Source organism: Elephas maximus, chromosome 15, assembly GCF_024166365.1.
Source record: "Elephas maximus indicus isolate mEleMax1 chromosome 15, mEleMax1 primary haplotype, whole genome shotgun sequence".
Taxonomy (NCBI): domain Eukaryota; kingdom Metazoa; phylum Chordata; class Mammalia; order Proboscidea; family Elephantidae; genus Elephas; species Elephas maximus.
The window spans coordinates 76,709,930-76,724,581 of NC_064833.1; the positions used below are offsets into that span (position 1 = coordinate 76,709,930).

Here is a 14,652-nt window from a genome sequence, read left to right on the forward strand (position 1 = left end):
GAACCTGATGGATTGACACTGTGGAAGCCTTGCTCTTGTCACTCCTCCAAGCTGTCCTTTGAAGTAGCTGGGGGTTCCAGTTTATTAGATGACTAATGAAGTGTGGTTGAGTTTCGGATGATGTGAGGGGGAAGGCGCTTTATTCACAGGAGGATTCTATGATAAAGATTTATAGAGACACAGGAAGGGACTGAGATAGGTCTGTAGACTGCTATTTACTGTAACCCTCTGAAGGAATAGGAAGTAGAGATGCTGATAATTTCCTTCCCAACCTCTGAACAAACTATGTCCCCTTCTTCTTTTCCATAGAGAATTGGATCCCACAGTCCTTGCTAAGTGATGGGGGGTTTGTGATTTCAGACCTCTGGTCAGTGCTAACTTGACTTGGGTGGGCATTCAACTCAGCTGAATTGGTTAGATTCTTGTTCCAGGAATTTAGAATTGAGACATGGTACCTTTAGCAAGAACTGGAAAGTGGGACAGGAACCAAGATAAGCTTCCTCTGCCCACCTCTACCTATATTTTTGATGGCCATGGTGTTTCCCTCTTTGAGAAGCACAAAGTTGGGTTGAAAAAGCAGCCATGATAAGAAACAATCTAAATATTTTTCAGCAGGGAACTAATTAGATTATGGGACATCTAAGTCTGGAATATTACACAATGGTATGAAAAGAATGAGGAAACCCTTTATGAACTGATCATTCCTTAAAATGATCTCTGAGACATATTGTTAAAAGAAGAATGCAAAGCACAGGATGGGAAAGAATGTACCACCATATGCATTTAAAAGAAAGAAAAAAATATATATGCTTCGACCATTTACATTTAAGATATTTGTTGATATGTTAAGGCTGAACAGTTTTAGGATTCTATCTTGATTTATTTATAGTGTTTTTGAGTGTATCACTTTGTTTTTGAGTTTATCACTTCTAAGTGGTTGCTCTGGGTATTACAATATACACCTGTGACTTACCATAGTCAACTGGTATGAACATTTTAGCAATTCAAGTAAAGTGCAAAATCGTACTTCCATTTAGGTTCCTTTATCCCTGCCACTTTTAAATATCATTGCCTTGAGTATCAGGTGGTATGATCTTTTTTATTCCAATCATCATATAATTTAGAAAACCCATGAGGAAGCACAGTCTATTGTATTTACTTTTTATGTATGCACATTCTAGCCTGCAGGGACAAAGAGTGCTTCCTAGCCAGGTGTTTGCTGTGGAGGAATCCTTCTGGCCGATGTCCCCTGCCAAATGGCACTTCTGTATGGAAGAGGGGAGTCTCAGGCCAGTGGGAAAACAGAGCATTTCCCTTGGCCAGGTATAGTCAGGGGGTCTCACAAACATACCCCCTTGCCTTTTCTTGTTGGCAGGACTCCCATTTGATTCGGTGGAAGAATAAGCCTTACCTAAGCTGCCTTCTGTTGCCAGATTGTGTGCCTGGAAAGGCCGGATTGGTAAAGCTGTAAGATGGGGTCCCAACCAATCCACCTTCCTCTTACTACCCTTCAATAGCTCTCTTTTGGTTGTCCCCAGAGGTTTTGGTTGTACTTGGAGTCCCTTCGTTGTTGTTGTTAGGTGCCATTGAGTTGGTTCTGACTCATACTGACCCTCTGTGCAACAGAACAAAACTGCACAGTCCTGCACCATCCTCACAATCCTTGTTATGCTTGAGCCTATCGTTGCAGCCACTGTGTCAATCTATGAGTTGAAGGTCTTCCTCCTTTCCACTGATCCTCTATCAAGCATGATGTCCTTCTCCAGGGACTGATCCTTCCTGATAACGTGATGTGAGACATAGTTTCGCCATCCTTGCCTCTAAGGAGCATTCTGGCTGTACTTCTTCCAAGACAGATTTATTCATTCTTCTGGCAGTCCATGGTATATTCAATATTCTTCGGCAACACCATAATTCAAAGGCATCAATTCTTCTTCAGTCTTCCTTATTCATTGTCCAGCTTTCACATGCGTATGAGGCAATTGAAAACACCATGGTTTGGGTCAGGCACACCTTATTCTTCGAGGTGATATCTTTGCTTTTTAATGGTTTAAAGATCTTTTGCAGCAGATTTGCCCAATGCAATACTTTCCGTATCCATACGCCTATAAGGAAGTGGGAATCGACTCGACAGCAGTGGGTTTTTTTTTTTTTTTGTAAGGAAGATCAGTTAATATGACTAATATTCAAATTTATGCACCAACCACTAAGGCCAAAGATGAAGAAATTGAAAATTTTTACCCACTTCTGCTGTCTGAGATTGATTGAACATGGAATCAGGATGCATTGATAATTACTGGTATTGGAATGTGAAAGCTGGAAACAAAGAAGAAGGACTGGTAGTTGGAAAATATGGCCTTGGTGATAGAAACAATGCCAGAGATCACATGATAGAATTTTGCAAGACCAACAACTTCCTCATTACAAATACCTTTCTTCACCAACATAAATGGCGACTACACACTTGGGCCTTCCAGATGGAATACTTGAGAGTCAAATCAACTACTTCTTTGGAAAGAGACAATGGAAACGCTCAATATCATCAGTCAGAACAAGGCCAGGGGCCGAATGTGGAACAGACTATCAACAGCTCGTAAATGCAAGTTCAAGTTGAAACTGAAGAAAATTTGAACAACTCCACGAGATCCAAAGTTCATCCTTTAGTATACTCCACCTGAATTTAGAGACTTTCTCAAGAATAGAATTGACGCATTAAACACTAATGACCAAAGACCAGACTAGTTGTAAAAGGACATCATACATGAAGAAAACAAGAGGTCTTTAAAAAGACAGGAAAGAAAAGACCAAAATGGATGTCAGAGAAGATTCTGAAACTTGCTCTTGAACATCAAGTAGCTAAAACTAAAGAAAGAAACGATGAAGTAAAAGAGCTGAACAGAGGATTTCAAAGGGTGGGTCAAGAATCAAAATAAAGTATTACAATGACAAATGCAAAGACCTGGAGACAGAAAACCAAAAGGGAAGAACACACTTGGCATTTCTCAAGTTGAAAGAACTGAAGAAAAACTTCAAGTCTTGAGTTGCAATATTGAAAGATTCTATGAGGGAAATACTAAACAACACAGGAAGCAACAGAAGAAGATGGAAGGAATACAGAGTCATTATACCAAAAACAATTGGTCAGCATTCAACCATTTCAGGAGGTAGCATATGATCAGGAAGAGGTCCAATCTGCACTGAAGGCATTGGTGAAAAACAAGGCTCCAAGAATTGACGGAATACCAATTGAGATGTTCCAACAAATGGATGAAGCGCTAGAAGTGCTCACTTGTTTATGTCAAGAGATTTGGAAGACAGTTACCTGGCCAACCTAGTGGAAGAGATGCATATTGATGCCTATTTCGAAGAAAGGTGATCCAACTGAATGCAGAAATTATCAAATGATATCATTAAAATCACACGCAAGTAAAATTTTGCTAAAGATCATTCAAAGGTGGCTGCAGCAGTATATCAATAGGGAACTGCCAGAAAGTCAAGTCAGATTCAAGAGAGGACATGGAACAAGGATATCATTGCTGATGTCAGATGGATCCTGGCTGAAAGGAAAGAACACCAGTGTTTTATTGACTATGCAAAGGCATTGCGCTATGTGGATCATAACAAATTATGGATAACACTGCAAAGAATGACAATTCCAGAACACTTAATTGTGCTCATGAGAAACCTGTACAGAGATCAAGAGGCAGTCATTCAAACAGAACATGTGGATACTTCATGGAAAGGTGTGCATCAGGTTCTATCCTTTCACCATACTTATTCACTCTGTATACTGAGCAAATAATCCAAGAAGCTGGACTGTATGAATGAGAACAAGACATCAGGATTGGAGGAAGATTCATTAACAACGTTCATTATGCAGATGATGCAACCTTGCTTGTTGAAAGTGTAGAGAACTTGAAACACTTACTGATGAAGATCAAAGACTACAGCCTTCAGGATGGATTAGACCTCAACATAAAGAAAACAAAAGTCTGCACAACTGGACCAATAAGCGACATCATGATAAATGGAGAAAAGATTGAAGTTGTCAAGGATTTCATTTTATTGGATCCACAATCAACACCCATGGAAGCAGCAGTCAAGAAATCCAAAGAAGCACTGCATTGGGCAAATCTGCTGCAAAAGACCTCTTTAAAGTGTTGGAAAGCAAAGATATCACCTTGAAGAATAAGATGTGCCTGACACCAAATTGCTTCATATGCATGTGAAAGCTGGACAATGAGTAAGGAAGATTGAAGAAGAATTGACACCTTTGAATTATGGTGTTTCCGAAGAATATTGAATATACCATGGACTGCCAGAAAAACAAACAAATCTGTCTTGGGAGAAGTACAGCCAGAATGCTCCTTGGAAGCAAGAATGGCGAGACTATGTCTCACATACTTTGGACATGTTATCAGGAGGGATGCATTCCTAGAGAAGGACATCATGCTTGGTAAAGTAGAGGGTCAGTGAAAAAGAAGAAGACCCTTAACTCATGGATTGACATAGTTGCTGCAATGATGGGCTCAAGCATAACAAGGATTGTGAGGATGGCACAGGACCGCGCAGTGTTTCGTTCTGTTGTACATGGGGCTGGTGTGAGTCGGAACCAACTTGACTGCACCTAACAGTAACAACAGCTTCCATGGGTGTTGGTTGTGGACCCAAGTAAAATGAAATCCTTGATAACTTCAATCTTTTCTCAGTATATCATGATGCTGCTTATTGGTCCAGCTGTGAGGATTTTTTTTTTTTATGGGTAATTCATACTGAAGGCTGTAGTTTTTGATCTTCATCAGTTAGTGCTTCAAGTCCTCTTCACTTTCACCAGGCACAGTTGTGTCAACTGGATAAAGCAGGTTGTTTAGGAGTCTTCCTGCAATCCTCATGCCCCACTCTTCTTCATATAGTCCAGATTCTTGGATTATTCAAAAAATATTTGCTCAGTATATATATTGAGTTAGTACAGTGAAAGGATAGAACCCTGACACCTACCTTTCCTGACTTTAAACCAAAAAGTATCCCCTTGTTCTGTTTGATCTATGTATGGGTTAGAGTCCTGGGGTGGTACAAATGGTCAAGCAGTTGGCTACTAACCAAAAGTTTGGTGGTTCAAATCCACTCAGAGGCAGCTTAGAAGAAAGTCCTGGCAATCTGCTTCCAAAAGGTTGAGGCCATAAAAATTCAAGGAGCACTGTTCTACTCTGCAACACATGGGGTTACCATGAGTCAGAATTTACTCTGAGACAATTGGTTTGTTTGTCTATTTGTTTTTTTGTTGTACTTATCGAGAGGAAAAAGGAGAAACAAGTTTACACCATCTTTTTCAGACCAGAAGTCCTCTATGTATACCTATACAGGCAGGACACAAGGAATTGATAATGTTGTTCTGGGAAAGGAACCTGGGGGAAAGGGGTGAGAGGGAGACATTTTTGTATACCTGATTGTATATTCTCATTTTGAATCAAGTGGTTATATCGTCTACTCAAGAATAAAGATGAAAAAGTGAAATAGAGGAAAAAGAAAACAAAAAACTTCCAACTGAGCCTGTTTTTTAGGAGCACAACCAAAGAATAACAATTACATTACAACGGAAGTGAAGGAGTGTATGGATCCAACAGTTGGCAACTTTATTAAATTTCACTGACTTTTAATTTCACTATATTGTGAATGTCTTGATCCAGATTCCTGAATATAAGAATAATATTCTCAGTGGGTTTTCAGCTTGCTCATACATTTTGAATAACTTGCAGAATACAAATGCGTAATTTAGAAAGAAGTGGATGCTTTTGGCAGCATACTAGTACCCTAATCAGCTGAAAAAATAATATTTGTGTAATATTAAAACAAAATTAATAGCAAGACACTGATTACATGAAAAGACTTTATGCTGTAATTATTAAACTTGCAAACAAGTCAGCATAATTAGTGCCTTAATTAGGATATGACCTGAAATTTTAGCTGGCAAAATAAATAAAGGCCATTAAAAGTCACATTTGTAAAGTAAAGTGGGGTTTTAAAAAATCCAAGGTAGTTAGATATAAATTGTTTTCTCATTTGGGGGAGCATCTATGTAGGTATGAAAGCTTACAGTGCAATCACTTTGATTCCCACCTGTCATTCCAGCACAATGTATTAGCCTGCAGCCTTAAGACTCAAGTTTAATGACGTCCATCCAAGGCAAGTCCGATAGGACATCCACCCACAACCCGGCTGAGCAGTGTCCCAGCACACTCCTTCCCAAGCTGGGGGGCACAATAAAACAAACACTCTTCTCTCCCCAGAACCTTAAGTGAGATGTAAACTAGAAGATTGACATTGACTTTGATCAGACTCTACCATGAACAGAATTTTTTGGCCACAAATGGCAATTTTCACCATACTCATTTATTTTTCAATACATGCTTCTTAAAGGCATTTCAGGTCCCATGATTTACAATATGGTGAAGGTTTCAATCAAAGGCCAAAGAACTTCCCATCAGTGAATAAAAAAATTGAGAATCCAATAAATATTTGTATGCTAGTCATTTGGGAAAAAAATAATAAAGCTAGAATCCTACTTATGGCCAAATAAACTCCAAGTGGATCAAAGATTTAATATAAAAGCAAAGTCATAAATGTACTAGGAGAAGATGTGGGTTAATACTTTTATAATGTTGTAATTGGGAGAGCCTTTTTACCACGACACATGAAACATGAGCCATAAAAGAAATGACTAACAAATTAGCCTACTTAAAAATTTTAAACTTCCATATATATATTTTAAAAAAAAGTAAGTTCTAAAAACCCAATTCAAGGTCAAATCAAGAAGGAACTGATTAAAATCTGAAACTTTGATTTATAGTTTGATTTCTTTTTCCTATAAAGGCAAAACTTTATTCCTTTATTTAAAAAATAAGGAAATAATAAGACATATGCATAATAATTTAGGTACAAGGATATTAAGTATAGGGAAAAACTGAAAGAAACCATGTATTAAATAAAAGTTCATTAAGTGATTAAACAAATTACTGTATAGCCATAGGCTGCAGCCATTAAAAATCAGAATATTTAATAACATTATTAAAAAGAAAGACATTTAGAGAATATAGAAAAATCAAATTAGATACAGACAAAAAAAAAACTATGAGGAAACATCAAAATATCAATGATAATTATTATTAGAGGTAGAATTATGGACAAATGTTATTTTCTTCCTTTTTGATAACTTACATATTTTCTAAATACGTAACTTCTTTTTGTACTCATTACCAGTTTTGTTTTTTTTTTTTTGAGTTTTAAAGAAAAGGGTATCTCACTTTCCCCCAGAAATAGGTAACTTGAAATTAAATCAGATATGAAAGATCAACATTGAGAGCTTGAAGAGTGCAGTTCATGATACAGCAATTGTAACAAGCCCCCACATATTAAAAAAAAATTTTTTTTTTTAATGTCCTCTACCTAATTCAGTAGTGTTATATCACATGGGTAAATCACAACTCCTGGACATTCGTAATGATCTCTCTCTCCCTCTGACATCACAGGCCTAAAACTCAGGCTGCCCTTTCCCAAAACCCCACACCACCAGACAGTTCTTTCATAAAATCACTGTTATGCCTGTGTGCTAACTGCCTATGTTTTAGAACAGGGAACACAAGGCCTAACATTCAGATTGCCTGGTCTTGGCAAGAAGTTTGTCTTTATTAGAGGCTCCTGCCAATCACAAAACGGCTATCACTAGTAGTACAGGAAGCACCATCACTGAGCTTCCTCTGTACCTGTAGGTTTTCTTAATTTCTTCGTTGGATGCTCCCTTTTGTAGACCAAGAATTTCATACAGAGCTTCTCCAGAAGTGGACAGAGTCCGCTGTCTTGAGCTAAGTGTGTCACAAGCCATTTTCTCAGGCTGTAAAACCAAAGAGGGGGAAACAGTCAGGAAGATTATGCAGACTGAATCCCACTTTCTAAAAGGGGAAGTTGTTCCTTCTTGACCTTTGTAAAATGACAGCTCTGACACGCATTTCTGTGCCAGCTGCAGTGGAAGAGGAGGAGAGGGATAGAAGAGCTAGGGACAGAGCTTCTAGTAGGACGTTACAGGCCACAGGGGGTCATGAAATGGCACTGGGCTATATCCTTGTCCTTGTGGTTAAATAGAAGCGAGATGTTATCTGAACGCTTAGTTAATGCAGAATTGTTGAAAATCAATCCTGATAGCTCAAATGTAGATTTTGGGGGGGGGGGGCCAGAATTAACTTCTTTTTGTATGTTTTCCAAATTTAGCCAGCAAGACAAGTGACAGTCCATTTTACTTTGTCTTTATGGGCCTTGCTAAAGCAAAACTTAAAAAAAAAACAAAACTTTTTAAAAGTATCAGGAAAAAATTTATGGTCCCATCTGGGAGCCAGGTTAGAGTTTCTCTGTAGCTATGGGGTCTCAGATTCCCCCAGAATGCATATGGGTTCTGCTCTAAGATAGCTCCTTTCCCTACTGGCCCATCCAGAAAGGTCTGGGCTATCGTCCCCGGTCCCATGGGGCCATCTGCCTGCTGCATTCCAGCTCTGGGTGGTGGAGAGAAGCCAGCCGGCCTGGGCGCCAGTCCCACAGCCACCACTCTACCTCTCTGAGCCTCAGTGTCTTCACCTGTAACATAAGGATAATAAAGCCCACTTCACAGGCTATCTAAAGGATTTAAAAATAATGTATATAATATACCCTAAGACAAAGTCAATTTATATTAAAAGGTAAATAGTTTTATTTTATTATTTTTTTTTTTTAGTTTTATTAGTGGTAGCACAGTGTGTGGTTCAGAGAATGCCTTGAAGCCAGACCCTCTGGACCAGTTGGAATACTGGTCTTGCTGTTACCAGCTCTATGACCTTGTCTGTCTGTAAATTTGACAGAAAAGATGCCTAAACTCTTGGAGCCACTGTGAGGAATGAATGAGTTCATCTATTAAAAAACAAAAACGACAGACCGTAAGGTCTTCTGACCAGAAGTTCCTTAGAATCAGTGTCTATCCCTTGGCTGTGGGCCTTGGGTGGCAGGTGTTATGAGTGGAAGGATGCAAATAAATGACTATAGCAGGGCTGAGGAGATGCTGTTAGGGCTTTGGAGACATGCACAGCCACTGGTGACACTGGTGGCACTGGCAGAGCCAGATGTGCGCAGCCCAGGGACAGGGGGCTCAGCTGGAAGCAGAATCCAAGGCTGCTTCCTACCTCGGACTAGCAGCTGTGACAACACAGGAAAGGGCCTGGCCACTGGATGTTGCCCCGCCTGTCAAGGCAGCCTTAGAGGCCTCTGAGATCCTAGCGTATTGTGGTGAGGGCTTGTGGTCCTGAGAATTCAATTAAGAACAACAGTGTGAAGAACCTTAAAATGCTTTCGTGAACCTTCGAGTTTCTGAAGGGAGAAAAAGGAGCCAGTTCTGAAGGGAGTCAGACATCAGGCAAAAATCCTGCAACTCTGAAGCCTCTGAAGACAAAAGGCCTCCAGAGGGTGTAGCCTCACAGGACAAAGGCTCACCATGTGGCTTCATTGTCCCTTCATTGCCCCTCCCCAATTAGCCTCCCATGGAACTGGGGCCCCTGGAGGCCAGAGGGGCCCTGGCTCCAAATACCTGGTTCACACAGGACAAGGTGAGAAGCAGCCCTGAGTCTCCCTCCACTTTGAAAAAACAAAACAAAATCAGACAATTGCCCATACTGTCTGGCTGTTGTGTGCTGCTGAGTTGAATCCGACTCATAGCAACTGTACAGGACACAGTAAGAGTACCCGGGAGCACTCAGTAAATTGTAAATTTGCCTTTCTCACTCATCCACCACAATTTCCCTAGAGAGTAAGCAAGTCAAGGCCTGGGGCTGTGTCGTTCATCTCAGCATCCTCTGTGGTTTCCACAGGGTTTAGCACACACTAGGTGTGTTTTTCCACCACCCATTTGTCAGTTTGTCATACTGTGGTGGTTTGCATGTTGCTATGATGCTGGAAGCTATGGCACCAGTATTTCATGTACCAGCAGGGACACCCATGGTGGACAGGTTTCAGTGGAACTTCCAGATTAAGACAGATTAGGAAGAAAGGCCTGGTTATCTACTTCTGAAAATCAGCCAGTGAAAACCCTAAGGATCACAACAGAATGTTGTCTGCTATAGTGTTGGGAGATTAGAAGGCACTCAAAATGTACAGTGACCACAACAAAGGACTCAAGCATACCAACGATCATGAAGATGGCACAGGGCTGGGTAACATTTTGTTCTGTTGTACATGGAGTCACCATGAGTTGGAGCGGACTCAGTGTCAACTAACAACAACAACAACAGGTATGTTTGTGCAGTTACAGTGTTTGTGAAATTGAAGTGCAAATTAACAACCCGCAGCTCAGCAGGAACCATAGCCCAGCTGACTATACACAATTGAAGGAAAAATTTCCTGAGTACCTGGCACTCCTGCCCCCACTTCCTCCCCTGGCCCCTCCTCTGCCTCCACACACGCACATGTCCTCGGGTCACTGATGTCCTGACTGTGTCCCCACCAACTAATGATTCCAAGTAATGGTGGCAGGGCAGGCTTTTCCATGAACCACACGAATGTCACAAATGAATAGGATTTGGAAAGTAGGGATTTCTGTGTGGCTTGGTGGATAAGGAATAAGACCAGAGCTAGTCCCTCTGACTGTGATTTCAAGATCTAGCTGTGTGGCAAGATCCCCCAATTCAGTGAGTAGGTGCTAATGCTAACCAAGAACATATCAATATAATGACTCTAATTCTAGGACTGTAGAATAAACAGTTAGGAAGAGGTCATCCAGGCCAACTTCACAAACGTAGACATGTCTTTTGAGGCATTCTGGCTGGTGATCACTATAATAGACATCTATTTTTCCATTAGCCTACTAGCCCTCCTTGTTCTGGGGAGCATGTTGGTCCTCACTGCAACAATATGCTTTTCCTGAGATCTGCCTCATCTTACCTGAGCTCAGTTGAGTAGGCCAGGAGCAGATACTTGACTCAAGCCAGACCACTTAGAATCCTCCTGTAGGATTTCTCGGTGGCGGACAATCTCTCAGATGGTGATACCTGTAAGATGTAAAATTTGGAAATTGTTGGTTGCCTGAAATGAGAGATTAAAGCTGACCTGCGGAAGAGAAGCACCAGTGGGGCATGGATACTGCTATGATGCTGGAAGCTATGTCACCAGTATTTCATGTACCAGCAGGGTCACCCATTGGTGGACAGGTTTCAGTGGAACTTCAGACTAAGACAGTGGGAGTCAATCCTCTGGTCCACGTTGCCTGGATAGTTGCAACTCTTCCCCTTCCACAGCTTGTCCTTGGATTGAGCCAATAAAGCTCCTCCCTATATACAAATTTACACACTTTTTTTTTTTTCTTTTGAGGCTGTTTCAGCTAAGTTTTGGTCAATGTCACTCAAGACTCCCAGATGTCATGTATCCTCTCAATTAGCACCAGTCACGATATTCCAAGCACATCTAAGCCAGGCTTATCCATTGTTAGTTTTTCTTAATCACTGAACAGACTCTTCCTTTAAGTTGAATGTAGCTTCCAGGTACTTGGGAATAACACTTGGGGAAAATGGCCATGATGTACCAAGATATTCAAACCAGACTGAAATGCATTATGTAGACTTGACGAGTACGGATAAAAGGAGCAGTTACAAATCTCTTGGGTCAAGATGTTCTTGTACAGAAAGTGTGTGGAGAGCTACTCAAGAAAACTAAGAAATGAAGACTATGACAAGTAGTTTTCTTTGTATTATCAATTTTTCTCTATCTTCAGCATCTAAAAGAAACAGCTTGAATTGGAGGGAAAAAAAGTGTATTCACTCCTTATCATATAAGTTTTGAAATAAGACAGATATTATTACCGCCCCCTGAAATCGATAGCCCTAAAATCCATTTTAGTAAGTCACAGACATGCATCCAGGATTGTGAGCACCGTGCTCCATAGCCTGCTTTGATTCCTTTCTACCTGGGTCTTGTTATCAATAAGCCACAATAACACCCGTGGCGGACAAGTCAGGTATTTATTTGAAGCCTGCAATGTGGGCCAGGTCTTCAGGGAGGCTGCAGATTAATACAGGATATAAAAGTACACACCAACAATTAAGTACTGAGTGTGGAGGTTGAGCAGAGCAAGAAGTAACATTGTAGAAGAAAAGGTTTCTGCTTGTCTTTGTGTCACCAAGGCCTATGTGTCTGGTTCATAAAACCAGTTGCCATCCAGTTGATTCTGATTCATGTTGGCCCCACGTGTTACAGAGTAGACCTGAGTTCCATAGGGTTTTCTTGGCTATAATCTTTACAGAAGCAAAATGCCAGGCTTCTCTTCCATTGAGATGCTGGGTGGGTTTGAACTGTCAACCTTTACATTAGTGGCCATTGGCAAACCACTTGCGCCACTCAGGAACCTTGCCCGGCACATACAAAAAAACAAAAAAAACAAAACCCGTTGCCATCAAGTCCATCCCGACTCATAGTCACTGTATGGGACAGAGTAGAATGGCCCCATAGTGTTTCCAAGGAGCAGCTGGTAGATTTGAACTGCTAGCCTTTTGGTTAGCAGCCAAGCTCTTAACCACTGTGCCACCGGGGCTTATACTAGGCACTTAATACATGTATGTTGGTGACTAAATAAAGAACAAGTGGCTAACTTGTGTAGGAATGTTACAGAGAGCTTTACAGAAAAGGTCTGAGCTGCTAATAGCACTACTGCTTGTTTTCATAGTGGTATATATTTCTATAAAGAAGGCTCCAGAAATTGACAAAATACCAAATGAGACGCTTCAACAAATGGGTGCAACACTGGAAGTGTTCATTTGTCTATGCCAAGACATTTTGGAGACAGTTACCTGGACAACCGACTGGAAGAGATCTGTATTTGTGCCCATTCCAAAGAGCTGATCCAACGGAATGCAGAAATTATTGACCGATATCATTAATATCACATGATAATTAAAAAATGACTGAAGCTGTACATTGACAGGGAACTGCCAGAAATTCAAGCCAGATTCCAAAAGGGATGTGGAACAAGGGATATCATTGCTGATGTCAGATGGATCTTGGCTGAAATCAGAGAATACCAGAAGGATGTTTACCTATATTTTATAGAGTACACAAAGGCATTTGACTGTGTGGATCATAACAAATTATGGATAACACTGCAAAAAACGGGAATTCCAGAATACTTAATTGTGCTCATGAGGAACTTGTACACAGACCAGGTGGCAGTTGTTCAAACAGAACAAGGGGATATGGTGTGTCTAAAATCAGAAAAGGTATGCATCAGGGTTGTATCTTTTCACCACGCTTATTCAATCTGTGTGTTGAGCAAATAATCCAAGAAACTGGACTATATGAAGAAGAACGGGGCATCAGGATTGGAAGAAAACCCATTAACAATCTGTGATAGGCAGATGATAAAATCTTGCTTGCTGAAAGTGAAGAGGACTTGAAGCACTTACTGATAAAGGTCAAAGACGACAGCCTTCAGTATGAATTACACCTCAACATAAAGAAAACAAAAATCCTCACAACTGGACCAACAAGCAACATCATGTTAAATGGAGAAAAGATTGAAGTTGTCAAGGATTTCATTTTACTTGCATCCACAATCAACACCACCCATGTAAGCAGCAGTCAAGAAATCAAAGGATGTATTGCGTTGGGCAAATCTGCTACAAAAGAGCTCTTTAAAGCGTTAAAAAGCAAAGATTTCATTTTGATGACTAAGATGTTGCCTGACCATGGTATTTTCAATTGTTTGAGGTGTATGCTAAGTTTGGACAATGAAAAAGGGAGGCTGAAGAAAAATTGACACTTTTGAATTATAGTGAAGAACACTAAATATACCATGAGCTGCCAGAAAAATGAACAAATCTATCTTGGAAGAAGTACAGCCAGAATGCTCCTTAGAAGCAAGGATGAGGAGACTTTTCTCGCCTGCCTTGGACATGTTATCAGGAGGGGCCAGTCCCTGGAAAAGAACATCATGCTTGGTAAAGTAGAGGGTCAGCAAAAAAGAGGAAGACCCTCAATGAGATGGCCTGACACAGTGGCTGCAACAATGGACTCAAACATAGCAATGATCATGAAGATAGTGCAGGACCAGAGGTTTCATTTTGTTATACATAAGGAACCTAATACGCACATGCACACGAGCACAACAAACATATTTCTATGACAGCCATTATATCATTCTTGGATCTGCATGAAATTAGTGAATAGTGACTCTTCCCATCATCTACTTGCCTAAATCAATATGAAAAAGGACTCTTGGGCTTCGGGGCTGAAAGAGGAGGGAGGGAATTTTGACTGGGATCTAGCTCAGAGTTAGGTGAGGGAACTCTGGACCAGATAGGTGCAACTAGTCCCCTGCCATGCCCAAGGACCAGTTTTCATGCTCCTCTGGGGGCAGAGGTTAGAGGCTGAAGGGATGTTTCCATGAACACTTTAAGGACTAAAGGGAACACAGATCTGGAAACCCTGAAACCTCGTCACAGGGAGAGGCAGCCCTCAGGCCAGCCAGGCCAGCGTTTTCCCACAGAGAAAGCAGAGGCAGAGGGCATGGCTGAGCACTCACCAGCCTGATGAAGAGCACCCCTTCTCAGAAGGCCCAGAGCCATTCCTGAAGACACTTGAGTTGCCAGCTGGGGA

The 14,652-nt window shown here is 40.9% G+C and overlaps 1 protein-coding gene across 2 annotated transcripts in view; it reads right to left on the reverse strand.

The window, feature by feature from the left end:
- DNAJC5B (DnaJ heat shock protein family (Hsp40) member C5 beta) overlaps positions 1 to 14,652 on the reverse strand; it is a 156,865-nt gene that overhangs the window by 55,951 nt on the left and 86,262 nt on the right. For both annotated transcript variants that reach the window (XM_049854120.1, XM_049854121.1), the window contains 2 exons: positions 10,951 to 11,057; positions 7,761 to 7,888 (listed from right to left, as the gene is read on the reverse strand). In XM_049854120.1, the coding sequence (XP_049710077.1) occupies positions 7,761 to 7,879 (119 nt within the window). In that variant the 5' untranslated portion in view covers positions 7,880 to 7,888; positions 10,951 to 11,057. The remainder of the gene's footprint in view (positions 1 to 7,760; positions 7,889 to 10,950; positions 11,058 to 14,652) is intronic.